Here is a 22,074-nt window from a genome sequence, read left to right on the forward strand (position 1 = left end):
TCCTCGTCCTCTCACAGACAACTCATTCTTCACTCCACCACACCCGTAGCACTAATTTGAACGGCTATGCTGACTAGCTATAGGGCAATGAGATCCAAGGCGACACGGGAGAATCCACTGCGGCGAGGCCAGCACAGCTTTTGCGGCGTTGAGCAGTGGCACGGTACTACTAACTTTTCACAACGCAGCAGGGCTATATCCGCGGCGGAGCCAGCAAGTTATCCACGGCGAGGAGCAGTAGGGGACATGTGAGTGGGGGACGCCGGGATGGTATGGGAATGGGGGAGGGTACTATGTATGGGAATGGTAGCGGGCTGACTGGGGAGCGGGGAAGGAGAGTAATTTAGGTATATAAGGGTACGGAACAAGTGATAGTCATCGCCAAGTGAAGAGCATTGATAAGCGATAAGTATGACATTGAGATGGGGCTTGTTGCAGAAGAAGTCATTAGGGAATACTTATGAGCGTATAAGCCTTATTAATCCTTATTTTTCAAGATTCCCTACAGAGCCCATATAGAACTCTTATGAACTTCCAAGGCGGGCGGGCGCATGGTGGTTGCCGAAGGCTTACGAGTCGGGACTGATTTTCACTGCACTCAGGATTGAGGAAGCCATATTCAACAATCAGAGCTGGAATTTGAAAACCCTGACTAAGCCTTATTTTACGACAAGAGTTTTGGGGGGAAAATAAATGTTAGTATTTTCCCCCCAAAACTCTAGTGTCAAAATCGCCCTCATATGTGGCTGCCATAATGCTTTTGACTTTAGTACACGGCTCAATATGGTATATATCAGGGAAGCACTTCCACAATTCCACTTGACGCTGGACGACAGTGTACTCAACAATAATCTACTGTACAATACATACACTAGCCGCCGGCGGGCGGCACGCAGTGACCACTGACGCAGACATGGATACCGGCCCGGGCCCTGGCACTGATGGTGTAGTGGGCGATCCCGACGCATGGATAATGGAACGGGGAACGGGCGGGCAGTGACGGTGGGCTGCAGCCTGCAGGTATGCAGGTGTGCTGGAGGCTGGAGCTGATATCGGTGCATACATACTGACGACGGGAAGCAAACAGGTCCTACTTTGTGTCAGCAGCGGTGGAGCTTTCTGATCTTTTCCCACAGCGCTCTCTGTTAGGCTCGCCACCTGTTGCAGTTCTTGAACAGATATTCCCCTGTCTGCTTGGACTCTTTGCACCACCAGTACGTACTGGTCATCGTCTCGCTGCTTGATCCGCTCCAGATAGGTCGCCGTGAGCGCATGTCCTGTCTTCAGCTAGTAGGTAGTACCTGGTGGCCGGGCGCTTTGGGGCTCTCCCTGGAACTGGGTCGACTGTCTTGGTCTTCCTCGGTGGATTGTGACTCCCATGTATTATGTGCGCTTCTGACCATTCTCTAGATTCTTTCCAGTTCTCGTCACTTATACGTCTCTTGAGGTGTACGAGCGCATATCCACAGGCACCATTCTCAAGTCGTGATCCGTCCGCCCACAGGTTACAATGCTAGTCCCGGTCTTGCAGCTGCTTCCTTATCTTGGATACTCGTGGTAGCGTCCAGGACCAATTCTTTCTGGAATCCAGTGGTTTCGTTTTTCTCCAGATCTCCTCGCCAGGCGGTGAGCCGTCTTCCCACTGTCTCAGTGGGCTTTGTGAGACGACGATCCCTCTGGCTCAGCTTGATCACCCTTATGAAGAGATGCAAGTCTGAGGCTCTGAGTGCCGCTCTCCCGGCCCGATTGTTGAGCTGTGTCTTTGCCGGTCGCAATCCACTCATCCGCATGAGTTGGCTCGGTTTGTGCTTCGCTGGCAACCAGTGACCAAGGGGCAGCACAGAAAGATGCATACCTCTATCGCCAGCTGTGGACACTGGGAGGATGGTATATAACAGATATCAAGGCAAAGTGTTATATATGATTAGTATGAGTATACATGTTCGCTTTTTCCGCATAGCAGAGTTCTGCATACAGCTCTTAGAGTACCTAGTGTGCCTCGAGTGAGAGCATCTCGTACCCAACACAGCTGTGACAGTGCCGGTTCACCGCGCGCATCAGCCGCTTCAGCTGGAACATCTCCAATCACCGCATGCGCTCCCCACTTCCAGCCTTCCAGTGCAGCGCGGATCCATGATCCATCTCTCGTTGCTGAGCTTGCTAACTAGCTTGACCACATAACTATCTGCCGACCGACCGGATGCACGAAAAAAGAAGCGGAAGGAGCGAAGAAGAAGAAAAAATGCACTACGCTTTCAAGCATTTCGCCGAGATTACACATCGCTTCTGAGTTCGACTAGGCGGGGGAGTTCCGTAGGTCCGTGCGCCTATAGTTTCTTACTTTAGTTCTCGTTAGAGTCCTGCGGCGTGCGGCGGTGGCTCCGCGATGGAACGCGAAAAGGAAAAGGAAGAGAACGAACAAGGTCCAGACTTCTTCACGATGAGGCAGAGGCAAAAGAGTTCCAAGTTCCTGGATTCCGAGACCCCAGTGCGAGTGCCAGTGCCAGTGGCGGTCCATGGACGGCGCAGATGGAACACCTGTCAACCTGATTTCCTTCCATGCACGCTACGCTAGGGTTTATGTAGACTCTGGAGGGGGCATGCTGGAGCGACGTCAGGTACCCGCGCCGGAGTGTCGTCGTTGTGGAGATGGAGTGCGATGAGGGTTTCAGAATTTCGGTTCGATTCGGTCCTGCGCCCGCCGCCCTACGGCCCCCGCTTGTTTGCTGCGAATCTCGGGTCCACAGGTGTCTCGACGCGGAAGATATCTGAAGCGGCGACTCAGGAGAATGCGCAAAATGGGAACTGTATGTACTACTATATAGGTAGCAGGAGTAGGGCAATACCTACCTACTCTATGTCCTCGCTTCGGCGATCTCGATAGGCTAATGGCAAAAACCCCATGCTCTGTAGATCTTGCAGGCCCCACGGTCGGACTGGCGCTGCCACTGGCAGCGAGCTTATAACGACCGTGGTGTCCATCTTCAGGGGATGGGATTGAGATTTCTGGTCTAGGTAGGTAGGTCATAGTCGTCCTTCGTCTCCGTCTTCGAGTCTCCCAGTCTTCGACAAAAGAATGGGCATCTCAGCAATGGACCTGAAACGATTGGCCAGCCGGGACCTCCTCTCGCAAGGTTTGTTCCAGATCCCATCCATAGATACATAGCACGATGAGATTGATCCCAAACTAATCAGCTGTGGACGGGGGGTGAAGACAACGATCCCAACATCGGTAGTGCGCGGGGAACGTCAACAGATGCCTTCACGTCGACGCTAACGGTGAATTCACTTATTTTTGTGGGGATCACGGCGCTGTTCTTTGTGCTGCGGCGGTACAACCGGCGTGTCTATGCTCCGTTGACTTGTGTGTGTAAGCCCTGCCCCACTGGGTGTGGGAGCTGCGCTAATGGAGGGGGGAGGATAAAAGGTCCCCGGCATCGAGTCCTGGAGACAGCTCAAGTACTCCGACAAATCGAAGCATGGCGTCGTCGATGTCGTCGAGGGACTGGATGGATTCTCGAAGCAGCTGGGGTGGATGAGAAATGTCTGGAGGCTTCCGTAAGCCCTCCGCCCCCCTTTTTCCTCTGTTCGCAAGGTCGGCGCTGATGATGATGATGATGATAGAGATGAGACCGTATTGCGCACGAATGGCCTCGACGGGTACCTATTCCTTCGGTACATTCGTCAATCGATGATGCTATGCTTTGTAGGCGTGCTCATGACGTTCATACTGTTTCCGATCAATGCGACGGGAAACGCGGGCCAGGCAGGGCTGGACCTGCTCAGTCTGAGCAACCTGGGGAAATCGAACGATAAGCGGTATGTTTCACGGTCCGAATGGGGCTTTAAAGACTGATGATGGTGTTGGCGGCAGTCTCTACGCGCACGTCCTAGTGAGCTACATCTACTTCAGCTTCGTGCTGTTCGTCGTGTACCGCGAATTGATATTCTACGTTGCGATCCGGCAGGCATACATGCACAGCGACATGTACGCGCCGCGATCGTCGGCGCGCACGATTCTGATCACGGCGATACCCGTGAAGTTCCGCAGCGAGCAGGCGTTGAAGGCCGTCTTTGGCGAGACCGTCGAGCATGTCCGCGTCAACAGGAAGAATCCAAAGCTGGATAAGCTGCTTAAGAGAAGGAACTATACCGCCATGAAGCTGGAGGAGGCGGAGGTCGCATTGATCAGGCGGAGTTGCCACCGCGAACTGAGGATAGCTCGCTGGGGGATCAGTGAGGACGGGGGGAGTCTGTTCAAGAGGTGGTTTACCAGGTTGAAGCGACCGACGCATCGGGTCAGGTGGGGGAAGAAGGTGGATACTATCGAGTGGTGTCGGGCAGAACTGGCGAAGTTGAACGGGCGAGTGAGCGGGCTTCAGGAATTGCAGCGGTCAGGAGATAGTGGTGAAGTGTACGTATTCACCATTCGGTTTGGTACTTTCTCACTGACCGAACAGGTGCAACTCGGCCTTCGTCTCGTTCACCAGCCAATCCAATGCACAACGTGCTCTCCGGGTCGTGATCCACGACTTGACAATCCAGATGGCCCCCCGCAGCATCGGAGTATCGCCCAGCGAAGTGGTCTGGGAGAATCTCAACACCGGCTGGTTCGAGCGCCAGATCAGAGTCGTCCTCACGACGGCGTTCTTCGCGTTCATGACAATGTTCTGGTCAATACCTAATGCCTTCGTTGGAACACTATCGCAGCTCGAATACCTCGCCACATATCTTCCCTTTCTGGAAATCATTCAGTATCTGCCAGATTTCATTGTTGGTGCGATTACGGGTTTGCTACCGCCGCTGCTGCTGTCACTACTATTGGAGCTGGTGCCGACTATCTTGAGATGTGGGTTGCGATGGCTGACGGTAACCAAGAGACGCCTGCTGATGGATGATAGGGCTTATTACACTCTCCGGGGAAGCCTCAAGACCTAGCATAGAACTCAAGCTGCAGAGTTGGTACTTCATCTTCCTCGTCATTCAGGTCTTCCTGGTCACGACCATCACCTCGGCTGCCTCAGCAGGTATGATACATATGTTCATTGCCTTTCCATTCATGAGCTTCACTGACATCTCCCAGCCGCCACACAGGTATTCCTTTACTGCTCATGATACATCTCATTGCCATTGATTAACCGTTTGCATCAGATCATCAAAGATCCTACATCCATTACTGGTCTGCTGGCCGAGAACCTCCCAAAGGCGTCCAACTTTTATATCTCCTACATGCTGCTACAAGGACTCTCCGTCTCCTCCAGCATCGTCCTCCAACTAGCCACCTTGATCTTCTACAAGATCCTCGGCTACTTCGACAACACGCCGCGCAAGACCTGGCGGCGCTGGTCCTCCCTAGTTGACCCGGGCATGGGCAGTCTCTTCCCCTTCTACTCGAACCTGGTAGTCGTAAGCCTGACCTACTCGATCATCGCGCCTCTCGTCCTCCTCTTCGCCACGCCAGGCCTGGGGCTAGTCTACCTCGCCTACCGCTACAACTTCCTATTCGTGTACAACACCAAGGTGGACACGAAAGGGCTCGCCTACCCACGGGCATGGAAGCAGACGCTGGTGGGCGTGTACCTGTGCCAGGGCTGTCTCGCAGGTCTTTTCGCGCTCAAGGCACAAATCGGGCCTGTCATCCTGGAGCTAATCCTCATCGCGATCACGGTGGCGTTCCAGAAGTCGCTCACGGCGAACGTCACCACGCTGCTGGAGCACCTTCCCGACGTCCCCGCCGCCAGCCACGGCGACCTCGAGGCCGACCCCATGTTCGCCCCAACCACGGGCGAGAAAGAAAAAAGCGTCATCGCCTTCGCCGAGCGCACGCTCAGCAGCTTCTCAAAGACCTCTAGCGCGACCCTGCCCCTTTCCCGACACGGCGGCGGTACGGGCACATGGGGCCGCCTCCTCCGCCCAGAGCTCTATCTCGACCACCGCGTGCTCGAAAAGCTCGTGCCGCGCCTTGACGGCCCGCCGCCGCAGCTGCAGTTCGACGAGGACGTGTATCAGCACCCCTCTGTTACCGCGCCGCAGCCCGTCATATGGGTGCCGAGGGATCAAGCGGGAGTCGCGGAAAGGGAGATGGAGATGACGAGGAAGGTACATCCGATTAGTGATGCGGGACTCGCGTTGGACAAGGATGGTGGGTTCGTGCTGGATATGGATCACGTTGTGCCGCCGGATTGGGAGGCGGAGGAGTTGTGGGCTGTGTAAACTCTGGAGTGGGATTGGCAGTATGATGCGTAAAGGCGGTGTATTTTAGACATTTTGGGCGTGCATGCGGGTGGGATTTGTGCATACTGTATACTGTATAGGTACCTAAAATGGTAACGAGTTTCGTTTGTGAGTAGTTGGTGGTTCCATACAGGCGTTTTAGTGAATGGCAGAAAGACGAGGGTGCAGGGCCTCACGGTTGGTTCCAAATAATTCGGCCAGTTAGTCCGTCCTCCGACTCGCCGGACCGACGGACTGCCAATAGGTACTGTACGGTATCGGGCCACCGCAGGGCCCGGGCTCATCCTTGCCGCGGAAGCGGTCGGATGCAAGAACGGAGGAGCAAGATGGGTGATCAGAAATGATCCTAACCCGTGCGGACGAGTGAGAGCACGCACTGCGCCGTCATGGACCATGGACCTGCTGACGCCGTTACTCCCAGGGCTACAGCCTACGGCGATGAATGGGATTGTATTACATTGAGGAACTACTAACTACTAGATCTAATTACCGGTCCTACACTACATACACTATATGATCATACAAGTACACACAGCCTCGCGCTCGATCATCACTCAGCACTTAACGAACCCGCCCTCCCCCTTCGCACAGATCCCCTCCTCAACGACCCAGGGCCCTCCGGTCGCCGCGCCCCAACTAAACCCAGCCAGGCGCTGTCCCTCAGGACTCTCCTTCGCCGCCCAAACCATATCCTCAAACTGCGGCATGTACCACCACTCATCATTCCTGAACTCTCTCTGGCAGCCCTGGGAGATACTATCCCTCCATTTGGTCTCCTTCGTGTCGAAGAACGGATGCTTCGCCCACCCGCTATAGATCTTCGCGCCGTCCTTGTTCTTCCCGCCGCTCTCGCCAGGGTTGGCGTGGTCGAATGTGGATTGGATCGAAGACCATGACCGCGATTCGTACCCGCTGTGCATGCTCTTTAGAACGCTCGCGCGGGTCCAGGATGAGGTGCCGGCGTCGCGCTTCCAGATCACTACGATCCGCTCCCAGTCGTGCACTGTCTCTGTCAGCCGTTGCCCACCCTTTCCCCCTACCCTTTCCCCCTACCTTTCCCCCGCCCCTCCCCCGCCCCCTCCCCCTCCCCTTCCTCACATCTCATCACTCGTCATCAGTGGGAAAAACTCACTATGCCCCTTCGCCACAATCACATTACTGAACCCATCATGCTGAGAGTACAGACTATATATGACACGTATCTCATCGTGCGTGCACTGCTTTACATTCCAGTATGTCGGGAACGGCCTGCCCTGTCCTGATGGGCCGGGATCGACACAGTTATCGCCCGCGTTCGGCCACGCCTGCGGCTGCGTGCCGTGTTGCTGCCCCGTGGAGTTGAGCGCCGACGTTGGGTAGCACGTGCGCTTCCGCTGAGTGTAGAATGGCGGGCGCATGGTCGCGAAGTGCCACATCCTGTGAAGAGACGGGGGGTTAGAGGAGGCGAGTGAGAGCGCGTGGAGCGGAGGTGGGGGGGTTGGGGGGAGGGCACGAACGGTCGGCTCGCCATGGCAAGCTCGAGACCCCGCTCCGACGGCGAGGCGAGAGACGCTTGTACCAGGTCGTCGGGGAGCGGGGAATTCGCGGCCGCCAGCGTTGCAAATACCGGCAGCAGCAGCAGCAAGGAGGAAAGAGTGTATAGCGCCTGCATCGTTTCGTTTCGGGGTTGGGATCCTTAAAAACAACCCCGTCTACATCTTCACCGGACTTGCTGCTGCTTTATACCCACTCCCATCCTCTCCCCGTCCCCTCCCCTCTCGCCCCTCCCAATGTGCCCCGCGACCGCCACTATATTGACCCTCTGTGTTCCTGACGATCACGCCGCGAAAAGAGGCATTCCATTCCATACTACCGTATACCTACTATAATCCCGGAGCTTCTCGTGCGCTTAATATGTTAATAACCACCCGGTCGCTTGTGGGCCAGTCGCTCGCTCGCACGCGCCCCGGCTCATTACCCGAGCTGGGCGAAATTAAACATGTGGCGAGAAGAAGCAGGTCGCGGGTATGCTCGATATGCGATGGGAGATGCGTAGGGAAGGTTGCGAAGGTTGGGAAGGTTGTGTGCTGGTTGGGTGGATGGGTGGAAGGGCATGTGATGGCAATATAACGATGGTGGTGGTGGTGGTGGTGGTGGTGGTGGTGGTGGTGGTGGTGGTACCTGCCTGGCCAAACAGGCTCGAGAACGCAGAATGCGGCAGCGGAACACGGGCGTCGCTCGGGGAAATAGGAAGTTAATGCATGTTTTGCATGAAAGTGTCTCGGCGGACGAGGTGAGGTGGATGGTAGATGGTAGGGAAGTTTGTGGCAACTCCACTGTGCCCTGCTATTCGGCAACCGTCAAATCATGGTTATCTAATCACCATGTTTCGCATGATCGGAACGGTCCGAATGGACGGACCTGCATACCTACTCTAGATACCTACTCTACCCACTCTGCCTACTCTACCTGCCTGCCTATCGCGAGTAGGTACCCATCACATGTACCCACCTACATACATCCTATCGGAACCACGCACAACGAGAAATCGCCCAGGCAAGACAAGACTTCGGAAGTCCGGCAGGAAGACATCACACACCTACACACACCGTACCATAGGAGCAGGTCAACTCAACTCGTGCGCCCCCCCGGTGGGATTTGCGGGATCAGTTGGAGCATTGGTACCCACATCGGCACAACAGCAGATTACATCACGAGAGAGTGTATCCAGTGGGCTCAAAGAACGATCTCTCTCTCTCCTTCTCGAGTGGTGAGCTCATCATGCGCGCATATGTTTCATGCCCATTACCGTGGACACGGGAAGATTGTTTCCACAACCGTCCCCACCGTAAGTACAACGTAACCTCCATGGCTGAAGATATGTCTCTGTAACCAAGCCTGAATTACTGCTCACTACTGCCCATGTATTACTGCCTGCCTGGAGGGGGATGTGGTAGTAGCGTAGGTAGAGTAGTGAATGGCCTCCGTCGTATGCTGATCACCGATCATACATCCAGGCCGCGCAGTCTCCTCCGTCTCCATCTCCGTTCCAGCTCTAAGCTCTCTACCGTAGGTATCAGTTACACGGCATCTGTGCGAAGTCACTTCAAACTTGGCGACTCTCAGTCTCAGCTCGGGAAACATATCCAGCCGTATTTTGGACCTTGGTTCTTTGAGTGACACGCCCGACGACGACGGAATGTCTTCAGCGTGGAAGGAGGTTCGGCAAGATATCTGGTATCTGCTAGGTATGTGGATATATCTTCACAATGGGCCACTCACTTGTAGTTGCTGCGATGTGGCTATGACACTGTCAATTCGGTCAGCCACTCACTTGCCGGAGCCGAACATGTAACTACAGGCGTGCCCGGCGGGTACTGTGTACACTGTACCTAGGTCTGTGGGTTATGTGCGTAGGGGAAGACAAACGCCGTATAGAGATCACAATCAGATTTTCTCTCCCTCTTCGATTTTGTGTGTAGGCAGGGGCGTAGCAACAACCGTGGGGCTGACAAAAAGGACTGTAGTCCAGAAATGCCGGATGCGGCAAAGTTGATATTCTCTCTGTCAGGCTGTCAGCCCGCCACTAGTCAGTTGCGGACTGCACTTTTCAGCCCCGAAAAGCTGCCCGACCGGACTGCGCTAGTTAGTTACTTCCGGTCCGAACTGTAGTCCGGGCTCCGGGCTCCGGGCTGGGGGCCTGACTTTGCTGATGGAATCACGAAATACTTTACTCTGCCGACGGCCCGGGTTTAGTAACTGGCGGTATGAGAAAGGTGCACTGCACCGCAATAACTGTCGGACGAGAAAGTAGTAATCGAAAGGTTATCAATGAGTTTCCGTATGTACTATACATCTATCCCTCAGCCCCGCCATCTACGCCGCCATCCCCCCAAAGCCGACAGGTCTCTTCCCTCCCCTCTCGGGCACAATAGCAAGGACTTTATAGATCTTCCCCATAGTACCGGGGCCCCTCTCGACGAGCCTATTGAACCCGGTGTCCATCCTCTTCTTCTCCTCGTCGTTCATCTTCTTCCCCAGCTGCTCCATCCTCTCCCTCATGCCCATAGTGAGCAAGAAAGCCCCCTGCTCCACAGGTCCATGCACCTCCACACGCTCACTTGCGACCAGCGCGCGCTCCGCAAGCGCATGGAAGTCCACGTCCGCACTAACATCCACCTCGCCGGGGCGCTCAAACGGCGAGACTATGCGATGGGCCCTGATCCCGCGCAGGGAGTTGACAGGGACAGTATCGAGCGGGCCGTAGTCGACGATCAGGGCGGCGCCGCTGCTCCCAGCACCGATGCGCTTCGCGATGTCCTCGACGACCGTCAGGCTCTCCGGCGAGACCTCGATGATCGACCCGGCCGATTTCTTGAGCGCCCTGTAGCGCTGCGAGAGCTCTGGGAGCAGCAGGGCGTGCGGCGTCGGCTGCGTTGCGCGGGTGAGCGCGAATTCGGGAGCGGCGCCGCCGATGACCAAGGGCTTCGCGGTCGGTGGCGCGGGAGAGACGAGGAGCTCCCGCCAGCCTTGCGCGGTAGACTCGAATGCGTGGATTGGCAGCGCGTCGAAGAATTCGTGCGCGAGGATGAAGGGCGTGCGGGAGGGGCCGGCTGGGACGGTGGAGAGGCTGCTGTGCCAGTGCACTGGGATGTTGGCGTGTTTGCTCACGGCGGTGAACACGCCGCTGGGGAGCTCCGAGAGCTCGGTGGACGGCCCGCAGAGCAGCGAGGCTTGCGTTTGTCGCAGTGTGGGCGAGGCTTCGACCAGGTGGATGGATTCGATCGCGGTGGTGAGCGCGCGGAAGGAGGAGATTGTCTACGCCGCTTTGGTAAGCTGGTGCGCTCCTGTAAGTGAGGTGGGTGGAAGAAGGCGTGCCCTTAGAACATCATCCATCAGCGTCCCGCGTCCAGGTCCCAACTCTATCAGATCCACACCGGACTTTGGCCGTCCCTGCGCCATCCACTCGGTGACGAGCCACACCCCGAGCATCTCGCCAAACAACTGCGAGATCTCCGGAGAAGTGATGAAATCACCGCGCCGCCCGAACGGGTCGGCGTGCGTCGTGTAGTAGCCACCGGAGCTAGACGTCAGACACTGCCGCATATACGCTGCCAGCGGAATGGGACCGGTGGTCTTGATGGCCTCCGTGAGCTGCTTCGCGAGCGGGGTCGAGAACGTTTTCGACTCCGGGGCGGGGGTTGCAGGGAGCCCAGCGATTGAGTAGCGACATGCTGACGGGGTGATTGGGACGAGGAGTTTGCGGGGCCGTAAGGGTGCCGCGAAACGCAGCAGTTGCCGTTGTGGGAGCATGATCGCGATGGAGGAATCAAGCGACGCATAAATATCCTCGCTCACAGAATCGAATACCGGCCGGGTAAAGTCCTCAGATTTCTAGCAGCTCCCTTCTTCGCGTCTCGCCTGTGCCGACGCGTCACCCCCCGAAGCTTCGAAGAGCAGCCAGCGATCACGACGACCGACCGACCTCCGGCCAGCAGAATGTTTTCAACACTGCATATCCGCAGTCCCTCCTCGACGACGACCGAATTCACCGTCACTACACGACCGCCGCCCAGTCTCCGCCGCACAATCACCACGGTGCTAACCAACCTCCTGCGAGTCCTGGCGCTCATCACCATCGCCATACTACTGCTATCGCAACACTCGCTGCTTCCGGCGGAGCTCCGCTTCCTGCAGCGGCCACCTATCGATCCAAAGTTCCTATACCCGGTCTCGCTCGTATGTCTGTGGATCATCTCGCTGCGCGGCTACACCGAGGAGAGTCTACTAGTGATCCGCTCGCTGGGGCTGCAGACGAGCACGACGGCCGGCACGTGTTGGGGCATGGGCCGGCGGACGAGATTTATTCCGACCGAAAAGGTGCGCGATGTCGTCGTCAACGAGGGTTTTGTGGGCATGGAGGTGCGGTTCTATGTCGCCGTCATCGTGGAGGGGGATGGTGGATTGGTCGTGGTGTTTCCAGTATGTTTACTTGGGTTGGTGTTTGAAAGCGCGAATCGGATGAGGACTAACACAGACATCCGATAGACATTGCTGCCGAATCGGAGAGTGTGCGAACAGGTATGGAGAGGCGCTCGCCGGTGCCTTTACCAGCCTGATGCGAAGAAAGCCAGTGGTCCCGGAGACGATAAGGTGTAGATCAGGATTGGTGAGTGTACTCTAGGCATGATACATAGCGGGGTTCATTGAGTGTTCGGATGTAGCGATAGAGGAAGGGGCCTACTTAGTCAGATCGGGGCTGAATGGGATGCGTCCGGACTCCGAATGGAGGTGAAGCCGGAATGCCTAGGTAGCTGTCTACATGGAGCAACAGATGGACCGACAGAGTAGAGGACGAAGGCAGCCCACATGCCCGTCGGATGCCCGAGTTTCCGGTCCCGAGTTGACTGTGCCCTCGGCCAAAGGAATTTCGAGCTTGCCGGATGGGCGGGCATTTGCGGGTGGTGCCAAGAGCCACGGACCGACAATTTGGCCGTGGTTTCAGCTCGGAGGTTGTCAGTGTGGTTCCCGCTCGTAAATGGTTACTCGTACCAGTACTCTATCCGTACTCTACATATCGTACATACGTAATCCGTACTCTACATATCGTACATACGTAATCCGTACTCTATATGCACTCTACAAACCTACCAGTGCACGAATGATTTCCATCTGTCCACGGTGAACGTTGGTCCTTAACTACTAGCACAGTGCCGGTGCTCCGCTTGCTGGCTCGCTGCTGGCAATCTGCATACACACGCACTGACCAATCCTCAGCATCCCACGATCCGGAAGTCCGAAGAATATGCAACCTCTCGGCTGGCGGCGGCTGCATAACAAAAGTCTCAGATTCATCATTCGGTGGTTTTGCTTATTTGTCGTCAGCCCTGGCCGGACTTACGACAGTCCGAGAGTCCGGGTTGCTCCCAGCATGGATTCGCAGCACTGGACTCATAAACGTCCGAAAGTCCGCGCGCAAGTGAGAGAGAGCTCTCCCGTTCTCCCACACCAGTCACATCTAAACGGCCAAAAAAAGAAGCGCAATCGTCCCAATATGCCGCGACAAGAAAGTGACGACCGAGCAGAGATATCCGTAGGAACACACCCCACCACCCCGGTCCAGCCGCGATATTGGGGGAGGGAAGGAAGGGTTCTGACCTTGTTTTAGTGCAATTCCTGCAGGGAAAGAAAGGTAGATGCCATGTTTTGACGATCGCTGATTGGTCCCGACTGCGGCAAAGCAAAGCAAAGTCGTAGCTGACTCGCCACCCGCTTGGTGATACCTACGATAGATTCGCTGCAACCGTGTAAGACCGGCTTGTGACAAATGCCAGACCCTTGGCTTGAATTGCGCCTATCCTGCGAGGAAGCAGAGGTCGAAGCGCGCGCTGTATGTTCGATCCGGCGAATAGTCCGCTCGAAGTCGTGGAGCTGATTACTCGGCGGCTGGGCAGGAGCACGGAAGAAGCGCTGAAGAACATTTTTGACCGTCTGGAACGATTGGAGACTACTGTCGCAAATGCAATATCAAATGGGACCGTGCAGCAGCAGCAGCAGCAGCAGTATCAGCAGGAGAAGGAGGAGGCGGAGCAGTCGCAGCAATCTATTGAGCTGCAAGATGATCAGCCGAAAAACACTCCGACGCCTGGTGCAGCGTCTGCTGGCAGCAGCAGTAGGGGAAGCCCGTTCTCGCGGACCGAAACCTTGGCTGTAAACAGAACCTTTAAGCGTCCGGCAACCCGTAGTCCTTCGGCGGCAGTGCAGGCGGAAGAAGCCATGCAGCCCGGATCGCCGTCTCTGACGCAGCTTGTCGCCGAGGCCACAAACCTCGCTCGAGCAGTTTTGTCGGTCAAGGCACCCGAGACGGCGTCGAGCCCCAGTCACCACGAAGAAGCGGCTGTCCTTGATAGCCTGCACAAGGTCGAGACGGAAACCGTTAAAGTGCCAAACAATGCTCACACCGGCAACCAATTCCTCATGCCTTCCACGGCAGAGATCCAGGCATGGCTTCAGTGTATGCACTTAGCCCTTCCTGCCAAGTCCGGTTGTATTGGAGTGGTTATGCTGACCAAAGCAGTATTCTTCAGGCAGGCACCTGAATACTACCTTTTCTCCCTCCGCGCGACTATCCCCGATGATTTCATGTTGATGATTCCCGAACTCATCGATAGTCCGGACACCACTCTCGACAAGGCATGTCTGATCAGCTGCTACTCCCTTGCTCAACAAGGGCTGGCGCTTGACGATTCCGAAATTCCCAATCGTCTCGCTTATTCTCAGGGTCTGTACAAGGCGTGCTTAAACCTTCTGGAACCATGGAAGAACAAGAAACCGCCATATACGACGCTTGATATTGTGGCTGCTCTGTCGATGGTCAGCCTTCCGTACTCTTTCCGTCTCGTGTCGAGGATCTAACCCAGGCTGGCCAGACCATCTTCTCCTGGAAATTTCTGGACAACAACCTAGCGATCTCCATCTTCAAGCACGGCTGCGCTGTAGCACGTGATCAGGGCCTGTTCCACATCGATGACCCGACATTCACTCACCACCCACCTCTCACAGAAACCAGGAAAGCAATGAACCGGCTGCTCTTCTGGCAGATCTACCAGTTTGACAGCGGTTTCAACCTGCAAGCAGGAGCACCCTCAGCCATCCAAGACGGCACGTGGAAGGTCGACATGCCCGTCTTCAACACATGGATGTACGAAGAACTGCGTCTCACGCCGGAACACCATATCGTCTTTTACGCCACCACGCGGCTGGCGCTGGTGCAGAAGAAAATGAACGTTGTCCTTGCCAATGCGGCTGCGAGGAAACGGTCGCCCAGCCACGACATATCCGAGCAGTTGAAGGCGACACTGGCGTCACTCGTGGCAGAGGTCCAGACGATCCTGGACGATCTGCTGCTCGTCGAAAGATATCACTCGGCCACAGACGATATGCACAAGTGGTATTACGGTGACATACTGTTCAACTTTCACACCACCCTCACGCTGCTATATCGCGCGGGTTACTACTCCGCCATCGGACCGTGTGCGCCAGATCCCGCATTGCACTCCGCCCGCGCCGCGATAAACATGATGCGGGATCTCTACGGACTTATTCCTAGTCAGCGACATTGGAACATCGGGTACGCATGTAACCACCCCCACACACCATACTCCGCTAACTCCTCCAGCTTCGTCTGTCTCTTCCCGTTCATCCCCTTCTTTACGCTCTTCTGCAACCTTCTCGTAACCGAAGACCTCACAGCGGCGCATAGCGACCTCGCGCTGATAACGTGGCTGCAGCAGACCATCAGCGACTGGTGCGGCAGCCGGGCGTCGGAGGGGCTGGTGCGGTTCGAGGTGATCACCCGGCGCCTCAACGAAGTGGGCCACTACCTCATCTCGAAGAAGTGTGCCGAGGCGTGGTCCGCGCCGCAGCCGGAACCGGAGGTCCTCATGACCGATGCCCTGAATCTGGAGTTTGATCTCGATGTGGGACAGTTTTTGGATAGTCCCGTAGAGTATGCGCGTATGCTGGAGACCGGCGTCGTGCAGGTTGATACTCATGCGGAGTGGTGGAATGGGCTCGGGTATGAGGGGCAGTAGATGTATAGTAATAGACGGTAGACGGGGCGTGTGGAGAGTTAAAAGTCATTGGTGTTCACAAGTGTATGGGGATTTTCGTGAGTAGACGGGTGGATGTGGAGAGTTACAAGTCATTGGATTGGTGTTCACTACACGTGTGTGGGTCCTCTCACGTCTCATTCGTATCAGACATTGGGATTAAGAACTTGGAACCGGAACTTGGAGCTTGGAACTTGGTCCTTGGAAGAAAGCTTCCTGTGGCACAGCATATGTTACACAAGCACCGACCCAACCAGCATCAGTGAGGCCTCGTATTGTGTTCCATGTCGACTCATTCTCACTTCATGCTCACATTGGTGCTCAAGTACTAACAATGGATAAAACCCACTGCCCCGTTGTCAACAATCGTACTCTCTCAACAGCAACCCAATGCCCCGCGCGAAGACCTCCCCAGAGCCCAAGCCCAAGCCCAAATCCCTCGCCCAGGAGCCACAGCTAGTAGCAACCTCGCAGCAGAGCCGATTCCATGCGGACGCCACCAATCCGGCCGAGGTGGCATCGAGAGACGTATTTACATATGCCGATCCTCCCCCTAGTTATCCAGTACTTGCTCTCGAGTCTCGAACTGACACAAGTGCCGGGTCAGCTCGATATCCGCACCCTCACCATCGCCCTCGGGAAGCGCGAGATCCTCTCCGACGCTGAATTGAAGCTGCAGTATGGCACGCATTATGCTGTGGTGGGCAGGAACGGCGTGGGGAAGTCGAGTATGTACTATATACTGTCCTACGGATACAAACGTTGAGGGCTGTATACTGATGCAAGATGATAGCACTACTAAAGGCTATCGGCGAGAAATATATACCCGGGATTCCCATCAACCTGCGGGTATTACTGCTGGGCCAGACGCTCACCCCAAAGGGGGGCGACGAAGTGATCAGTGACAATACCGAAACGGTTCTGCAGCATGTTGTCAGGAGCGATACGCACCGAGAGCGAGCGTTACGGGATACAAAGCGTAGGCTACCTGCCTCTCAGCCGGAGCTTGGGTTGCTATGTAACGCTGACATGGAGGGCAGTGTTGACGGTCGCGCTGGAAAGCTCCTCCGACTCCTCGGCAGCTGCAAAGGCGGTCCGGAAACTGAAGCATGAGTCTCGTGTTTGCGAGCTTGAGGAGGCTAAGAAGTTGGCGGCTTATCGCAGTGGTGCGAGGGGACTGAAGGCTCGGAAGGAGTTGAGGTTGCTGGAGGAGGAGTTGGATGCGTTTTTGAAAATGTAAGTGTTCTCTGGAGACTAGGAATTGTTTGGTTGTTTATCTTGCTGATGGGAGTGGGATAGGTTAGACTTGGACGAAGAGCTCGATGAACTTACAGTTGCTGCGGAAACTGAAGTCGCAGTGCAAATGCTTCATGACCTTGAGGCATCTCTGGAAGCGGTACGTACTACCTATCCTCCATTGGATATGGTAATTCTTCCTAACACGCCCAGATGTCCGCCTCTACCGCCGATTCCCGAGCTCGCACGCTTCTTCTTGGCCTCGGTTTTCCATTGTCCAAAATCGATAGCCCACTGAGTTCTCTTTCGGGCGGTTGGAAAACACGCTGCAGCCTGGCCCGGATCCTCTATCAGCCCTCGGACTACCTCCTCCTTGACGAACCTACCAACTTCCTAGACCTGGCCGCAATGCTCTGGTTACAAGGCTATCTCCAAGCCCTCTCCTCTACAGTCTTGGTGGTTACCCACGACCGATCCTTGGCTGACGCCGTAGCCGACGAGATCCTCGTTATCCGCGACAACAAGCTGGAGCACTTCAACGGCAACCTGACATCCTACGACAAAGCACGACGAGCGAACCAGCTACGTCTGGGACGCATGAAAGACGCACAAGAGCGGCAGAAGGCACACATGAAGGAAACGATCGTAGGAAACATCCGGGCAGCCAAGTCGTCAGGCGACGACAAAAAACTCAAGCAGGCCGCCTCGCGGCAGAAGAAGCTAGATGAGCGGATGGGACTCGAGGTCAGTGCAAAGGGGACACGATTCAAGCTGAACCGTGACTTGCCCGGATACCACAAAAAGGCTCGAGACGAGATTGAAGTACCGGTTGACGACGCTCCGGTCAAGATCTCCCTCCCGGAATCTCCGCCGCCACTGCGGTTTCCGGGGGTCCTGGTGGCTTTTGAAAACTTCAGCTTCAGATACAACAGCATGAAATCCCCCGTCCTAGCCGGAATCAACCTCGCCATCCACCCCGGCGCGCGCATCGGAATCCTCGGCCTCAACGGCGCAGGGAAATCGACGCTCCTCTCGCACATTGTCGAGGGGCGGGAACCCTCTGGAACCCGCACTGGCGCGATAACCCGGCACCCCAAGGCGGCCGTCGCATACTTCAGCCAATCGATTGTCGAAGACCTGCAATCACTCGGCGACCTTGACCGCTCCGCCACCGCACTGTCAGTACTGCTCCAAGCCACCGAGGGCCTATTTACAGAGCAAGAAGCGCGGGGCCTCCTCGGCTCGCTGGGACTGCAGGGGCGCACTGCAGCAGAGATTCCCCTCGCCTTGCTATCGGGCGGCCAGAAGGTCCGCCTCGCCCTCGCAACACTCGTGTGCTCCCCGCCGCACCTCCTCGTGCTCGACGAGGTCACTACGCACCTCGACTCGGACACGATCGTGGCGCTGGCTAGAGAGCTGAACGCTTATGAAGGCGCCGTGTTGCTGGTTACGCATGACAGGTTCTTTATACGTGCCGTGGTGCAGGGGGAGAATCCGGTTGGTGAGGGAGAGGATGGGGGGAGGGTGTGGGATGAGAACAGGAGGGGAGAAGTGTTTTTGCTGGAGAAGGGAAGGCTGGAGGTGCTGACTGGAGGAGTGGAGGCGTATGAGGCTAGGGCGATGAAGGTGGTCAGGAGGATGAGGGTACTGGGGCAGAATTGAGGTTGGTGGAGCTATTCAGATACAGGACTACGGTAGATTAGGTGGATTTCGCTTGTTCTGGGAGTGGCGGGACAGCCCAGGGCACAGTGATAACCTGTGATCCGAGTGAAGCGGCGATGTTCCAAGGAGCCGACTAATACAAGCACAAATACGAGTGAATGAGTACTTGAGTACCCAGTATGCCTGAAACTGTAGAGTAAGACGTAGCTTTGTTTTTCTTCTGGTCCAGCCCAGATTGACGCTAGGTATGACGAGAACAACGGTTGTAGAGCAACGTAAATCCATTCTAATTTACCTGTTATGTTTCAGTGATGTTTTATTCACTGTGGTGCCTTTCAATTAGTACCAGCAGCTATATTACAGACCACCGTACCTGCAAGCCCACAGGAGGCATCTTTTCCGAGTTATCTGCCATGAGCACTGAGGGGCGCAAAGGCAGAGGCGAGAGGCGGCTTGGAATCATCGGTGAGCGCCGAAGAGAGGAGACCTTATTAAGACCTGGTGGGACCTGGTCCAGACCCGATGCGGTCATTCAACGTTTATCCGTCTCTGCTGTCACTACATATTTCTGTCTTCCTGTCGTCGACTCGTTGGTGTCTGGTCCTCTTCAGATGATCACCTTGTATCATGTTATCATCAAGAAAACCTCTTTACTCCAATTGATCACGTTTTTGAATCTTCGCCCGTTTTTGGGTCTCTCAGCACTTAACTATTTCCTATGGCCGTGACTGGCCAATGCCATGAGATGATCCACTTATTTCCTTCTGCAGCGGGTAACGCTACCACCTCTACATATACTGGCACTGTTCTCTACCTTAACATCCACACAACCCCACAACGCTCCGATAAATACCGCAGACTACTTCCGATCCTTTACATAGGTTCCTGGGCCTCGGGAAAGATCGCGTGCGCCGCGCCGAGCCGGAACATCATCTTCAGCGGCTGTTCCTCGGATAGGTGGATAGGTATATAGGCGGAAACATTCATAACTCTGGCGGTCTTCCCACTCTCTAACACAACTATCTGCATACATCTTTCCTTCAGCAAACAAACAGCGACCGCTACCACTCTCGAGACCCGCTCAATTAAATGCTCTCTCGATTATCATGAGCGACGAAGGCTTGGGAGGATCCGGCGATAACTATACAACACCGAGTGCCAGTTGCGGATCATCAATCGGGTTCCGGAATCCGGACGAGAAGCTTCAAGCACTGTGGGCTTGCGGGGAACGGGCCGCCCAGATCTGATCGTTCAGTTCAGCGGAGGGATAGTTACGACAGCCGGCAGACAGACAGACATATTGGCCCTTCGAGCCTCGCCGACAGTGGTCACAGCAACTACATACGGCAGACTGACAGCACCTATCCACGATTCGATACCTAGCAGGCAATCGGGCGATCCGATCCCCAGGATAAGTGCTTGCATGCACTCTACTTTGCAGATCCGCGGATAGTACTCACGTCTGGGAAAATCATATCGATGATTCGATGCGACCCAATCAGGCGAGCCGGAGCTCTGCCGCGGCCCGTCGCCGCGATCCAATCAGCGGAATGTGCACGATTCACAATTCATAACTCGGATATTGAACAAAATGCGAACTTACTCTCCTGATGTCGTGCCGCGCGCCCTGTGAGGAAAGAGAACTCTACTCTACTCTAGGTACTGTAGGTACTCTATGGACTGACTCAATGGATTTGACAGCCAAGAAAGAACACACATCAACGTACGTACGCTCTATTCCATCCCTATATGTATCTTCTGCTGCGTCCAAGCTGGCGCCACGCCAGCTCATCAATCATGCGCCGCCGCGTCTCTCCTGACGAGCGAGCGAGCTGTTATCTCTCCTCTCTCTCGTGTTTCTTGTGTTTCTTGTCATATAACCGTCTTGTTTAGAAATATTTTCCTCTTGAACCTTGGACGGACTGCCGCGGGCAGCGAGGGAGCCTCCGGCAGGAAGGGAAGCATCGGCATTGATATTCTTGTCACCTCTCACTGAGTTTCTGTGGCCATGTGCACACCCTCCGGCAGAGACGATCTTCGAGGCTTCAACTATGTACGGGGCCCAGAACGATATACATACAAGGTGTGGTAGCTGTCGGAGGTACAACACATATCACTCTGCACATTGCGGCAGTTGGGATGGGAAGCGATAGATCACCCTCAGGGCTCGAGAGTCGAGGCATCTACCTACGACACCAGTACCGGTAGCGGAGTGTGTAGCATAAGGTCCAAACTTGAAACCCGCTCTGCGGAGTCCAGACCAGGGAGCTCCACATGGAGGGCCAAAAGTTCACTTCACCTCCGGATCCTCACTCAATATTGTTTTGCGGAAGGCCTCCCTGGCTTGCTATTACTGGTGCAGGCTACAAAGTTGGGCCTTGGTTATCTGGTGATATCGTCGGCCTGCTTACCTGATATACATACGCAGCATAATAACCTTCCCGTACAGCTTCGACGTGCAGCATGCTACAACTGTACAACATGGTAAGCGTGATGTGGTAAACCGGCACGTTCGACAGCCAACTGGACACCGTGGAACTGCAGCCTTCGGGGAGGTGTACGGCAGCGATCTAGGTGGTTGCAGTTTTGCAGAAGCAGTCAGCTTTGGTGGGAGGTGGGGGAAACACATGTTGGAAGTTGGAGGTTGGAGGCTGGGGACACATCGACAGTTCTAACCCACGGCTTGGTCTTTGTTGAGGACCCGAGGAACTATCATACTTATCCACCTAAAGAGCAGGTAGGTATCCATGAGATCAAGTACGTACGTAAGAGTCAGGTCACGATTGATCATTGGACACTGGAGCGCTATTCGGAGTCTTCCGCATCCGGCAATGTTCTTCTTCTTCTTCTTCTTCGGCAGCGTGGACTGCCGGCTCCGACGTCGAATGGTTTGGTTTGGTTTCGTATTCCCCCCACCTCCCGCCTTGTTCTAACTTCTGACTCGACCTCTGCGGGGAAGGAGGGAAGGGTGAAGAGGGAACTCATTTTATCCGGGCCTTCTTCCTGCCGGTTCGGCAGTTTCCAGGTTGTGGTTGTGGTTGCTGGTTCATGCCGCGGAGTTCGAATTCCACTGGAAACCCTAACCCCGTGGACGGGTCGTGGTATCGGCGATTCCATATCTCTGCCATCTGGGCAGTGGGTCCGCCAGAAAGGCGAGATGGGCCGTGGTATGTGAGTAGGTAAGGAATTAACTTCCTGTTCGCCTTTTGTGACTTGGCAATGGCACTCTCTGTGGGTTACATACGACTTGTCTGACGCCGATGTTTTACATCATACTTGGTAGGGCCACGTCGACACCATCATATATCGTTCATGACTACGCGGACAGATCGCGGGGTAGATAGAACAAGCA

The 22,074-nt window shown here is 55.4% G+C and overlaps 6 protein-coding genes across 6 annotated transcripts; 4 read left to right on the top strand and 2 right to left on the bottom strand.

The window, feature by feature from the left end:
• Positions 1 to 2,744: 2,744 nt before the first annotated feature.
• On the top strand, positions 2,745 to 6,345 carry BZA05DRAFT_118200 (DUF221 domain-containing protein). The gene is made up of 10 exons (XM_051478654.1): positions 2,745 to 2,807; positions 2,914 to 3,134; positions 3,215 to 3,366; positions 3,428 to 3,558; positions 3,625 to 3,819; positions 3,875 to 4,414; positions 4,461 to 4,849; positions 4,902 to 5,027; positions 5,084 to 5,094; positions 5,152 to 6,345. Exons 2-10 carry the CDS (start codon positions 3,077 to 3,079, stop codon positions 6,211 to 6,213), a joined length of 2,664 nt encoding a protein of 887 aa, XP_051337478.1. The 5' UTR covers positions 2,745 to 2,807; positions 2,914 to 3,076; the 3' UTR covers positions 6,214 to 6,345.
• A 305-nt stretch (positions 6,346 to 6,650) lies between these two features.
• BZA05DRAFT_404185 (uncharacterized protein) lies at positions 6,651 to 7,978 on the bottom strand. The gene is made up of 3 exons (XM_051484276.1): positions 7,731 to 7,978; positions 7,367 to 7,650; positions 6,651 to 7,237 (listed from the first exon to the last, which is right to left on the bottom strand). The coding sequence occupies exons 1-3, from the start codon at positions 7,883 to 7,885 to the stop codon at positions 6,789 to 6,791; spliced, it is 888 nt and encodes a 295-aa protein (XP_051337479.1). The 5' UTR covers positions 7,886 to 7,978; the 3' UTR covers positions 6,651 to 6,788.
• A 2,070-nt stretch (positions 7,979 to 10,048) lies between these two features.
• On the bottom strand, positions 10,049 to 11,565 carry BZA05DRAFT_404190 (DUF185 domain-containing protein). Its single transcript, XM_051484277.1, has 2 exons — positions 11,092 to 11,565; positions 10,049 to 11,031 (listed from the first exon to the last, which is right to left on the bottom strand). Exons 1-2 carry the CDS (start codon positions 11,524 to 11,526, stop codon positions 10,090 to 10,092), a joined length of 1,377 nt encoding a protein of 458 aa, XP_051337480.1. The 5' UTR covers positions 11,527 to 11,565; the 3' UTR covers positions 10,049 to 10,089.
• Positions 11,566 to 12,815, top strand: BZA05DRAFT_404193 (GPI-GlcNAc transferase complex, PIG-H component-domain-containing protein). The gene is made up of 3 exons (XM_051484278.1): positions 11,566 to 12,195; positions 12,262 to 12,382; positions 12,438 to 12,815. The coding sequence occupies exons 1-2, from the start codon at positions 11,713 to 11,715 to the stop codon at positions 12,370 to 12,372; spliced, it is 594 nt and encodes a 197-aa protein (XP_051337481.1). The 5' UTR covers positions 11,566 to 11,712; the 3' UTR covers positions 12,373 to 12,382; positions 12,438 to 12,815.
• Positions 12,816 to 12,845: 30 nt separating this feature from the next.
• On the top strand, positions 12,846 to 16,043 carry BZA05DRAFT_404201 (uncharacterized protein). The gene is made up of 7 exons (XM_051484279.1): positions 12,846 to 13,306; positions 13,382 to 13,405; positions 13,506 to 13,603; positions 13,668 to 14,227; positions 14,291 to 14,586; positions 14,643 to 15,343; positions 15,392 to 16,043. The coding sequence occupies exons 1-7, from the start codon at positions 13,019 to 13,021 to the stop codon at positions 15,804 to 15,806; spliced, it is 2,382 nt and encodes a 793-aa protein (XP_051337482.1). The 5' UTR covers positions 12,846 to 13,018; the 3' UTR covers positions 15,807 to 16,043.
• A 72-nt stretch (positions 16,044 to 16,115) lies between these two features.
• On the top strand, positions 16,116 to 19,087 carry BZA05DRAFT_404203 (ATP-binding cassette sub-family F member 3). The gene is made up of 6 exons (XM_051484280.1): positions 16,116 to 16,352; positions 16,432 to 16,552; positions 16,618 to 16,803; positions 16,865 to 17,060; positions 17,124 to 17,220; positions 17,274 to 19,087. Exons 1-6 carry the CDS (start codon positions 16,215 to 16,217, stop codon positions 18,720 to 18,722), a joined length of 2,187 nt encoding a protein of 728 aa, XP_051337483.1. The 5' UTR covers positions 16,116 to 16,214; the 3' UTR covers positions 18,723 to 19,087.
• The last annotated feature ends 2,987 nt before the right edge of the window (positions 19,088 to 22,074 follow it).

The sequence above is a fragment of the Tricharina praecox genome (genome assembly GCF_024521635.1).
Source record: "Tricharina praecox strain CBS 144465 chromosome Unknown BZA05scaffold_20, whole genome shotgun sequence".
Taxonomy (NCBI): domain Eukaryota; kingdom Fungi; phylum Ascomycota; class Pezizomycetes; order Pezizales; family Pyronemataceae; genus Tricharina; species Tricharina praecox.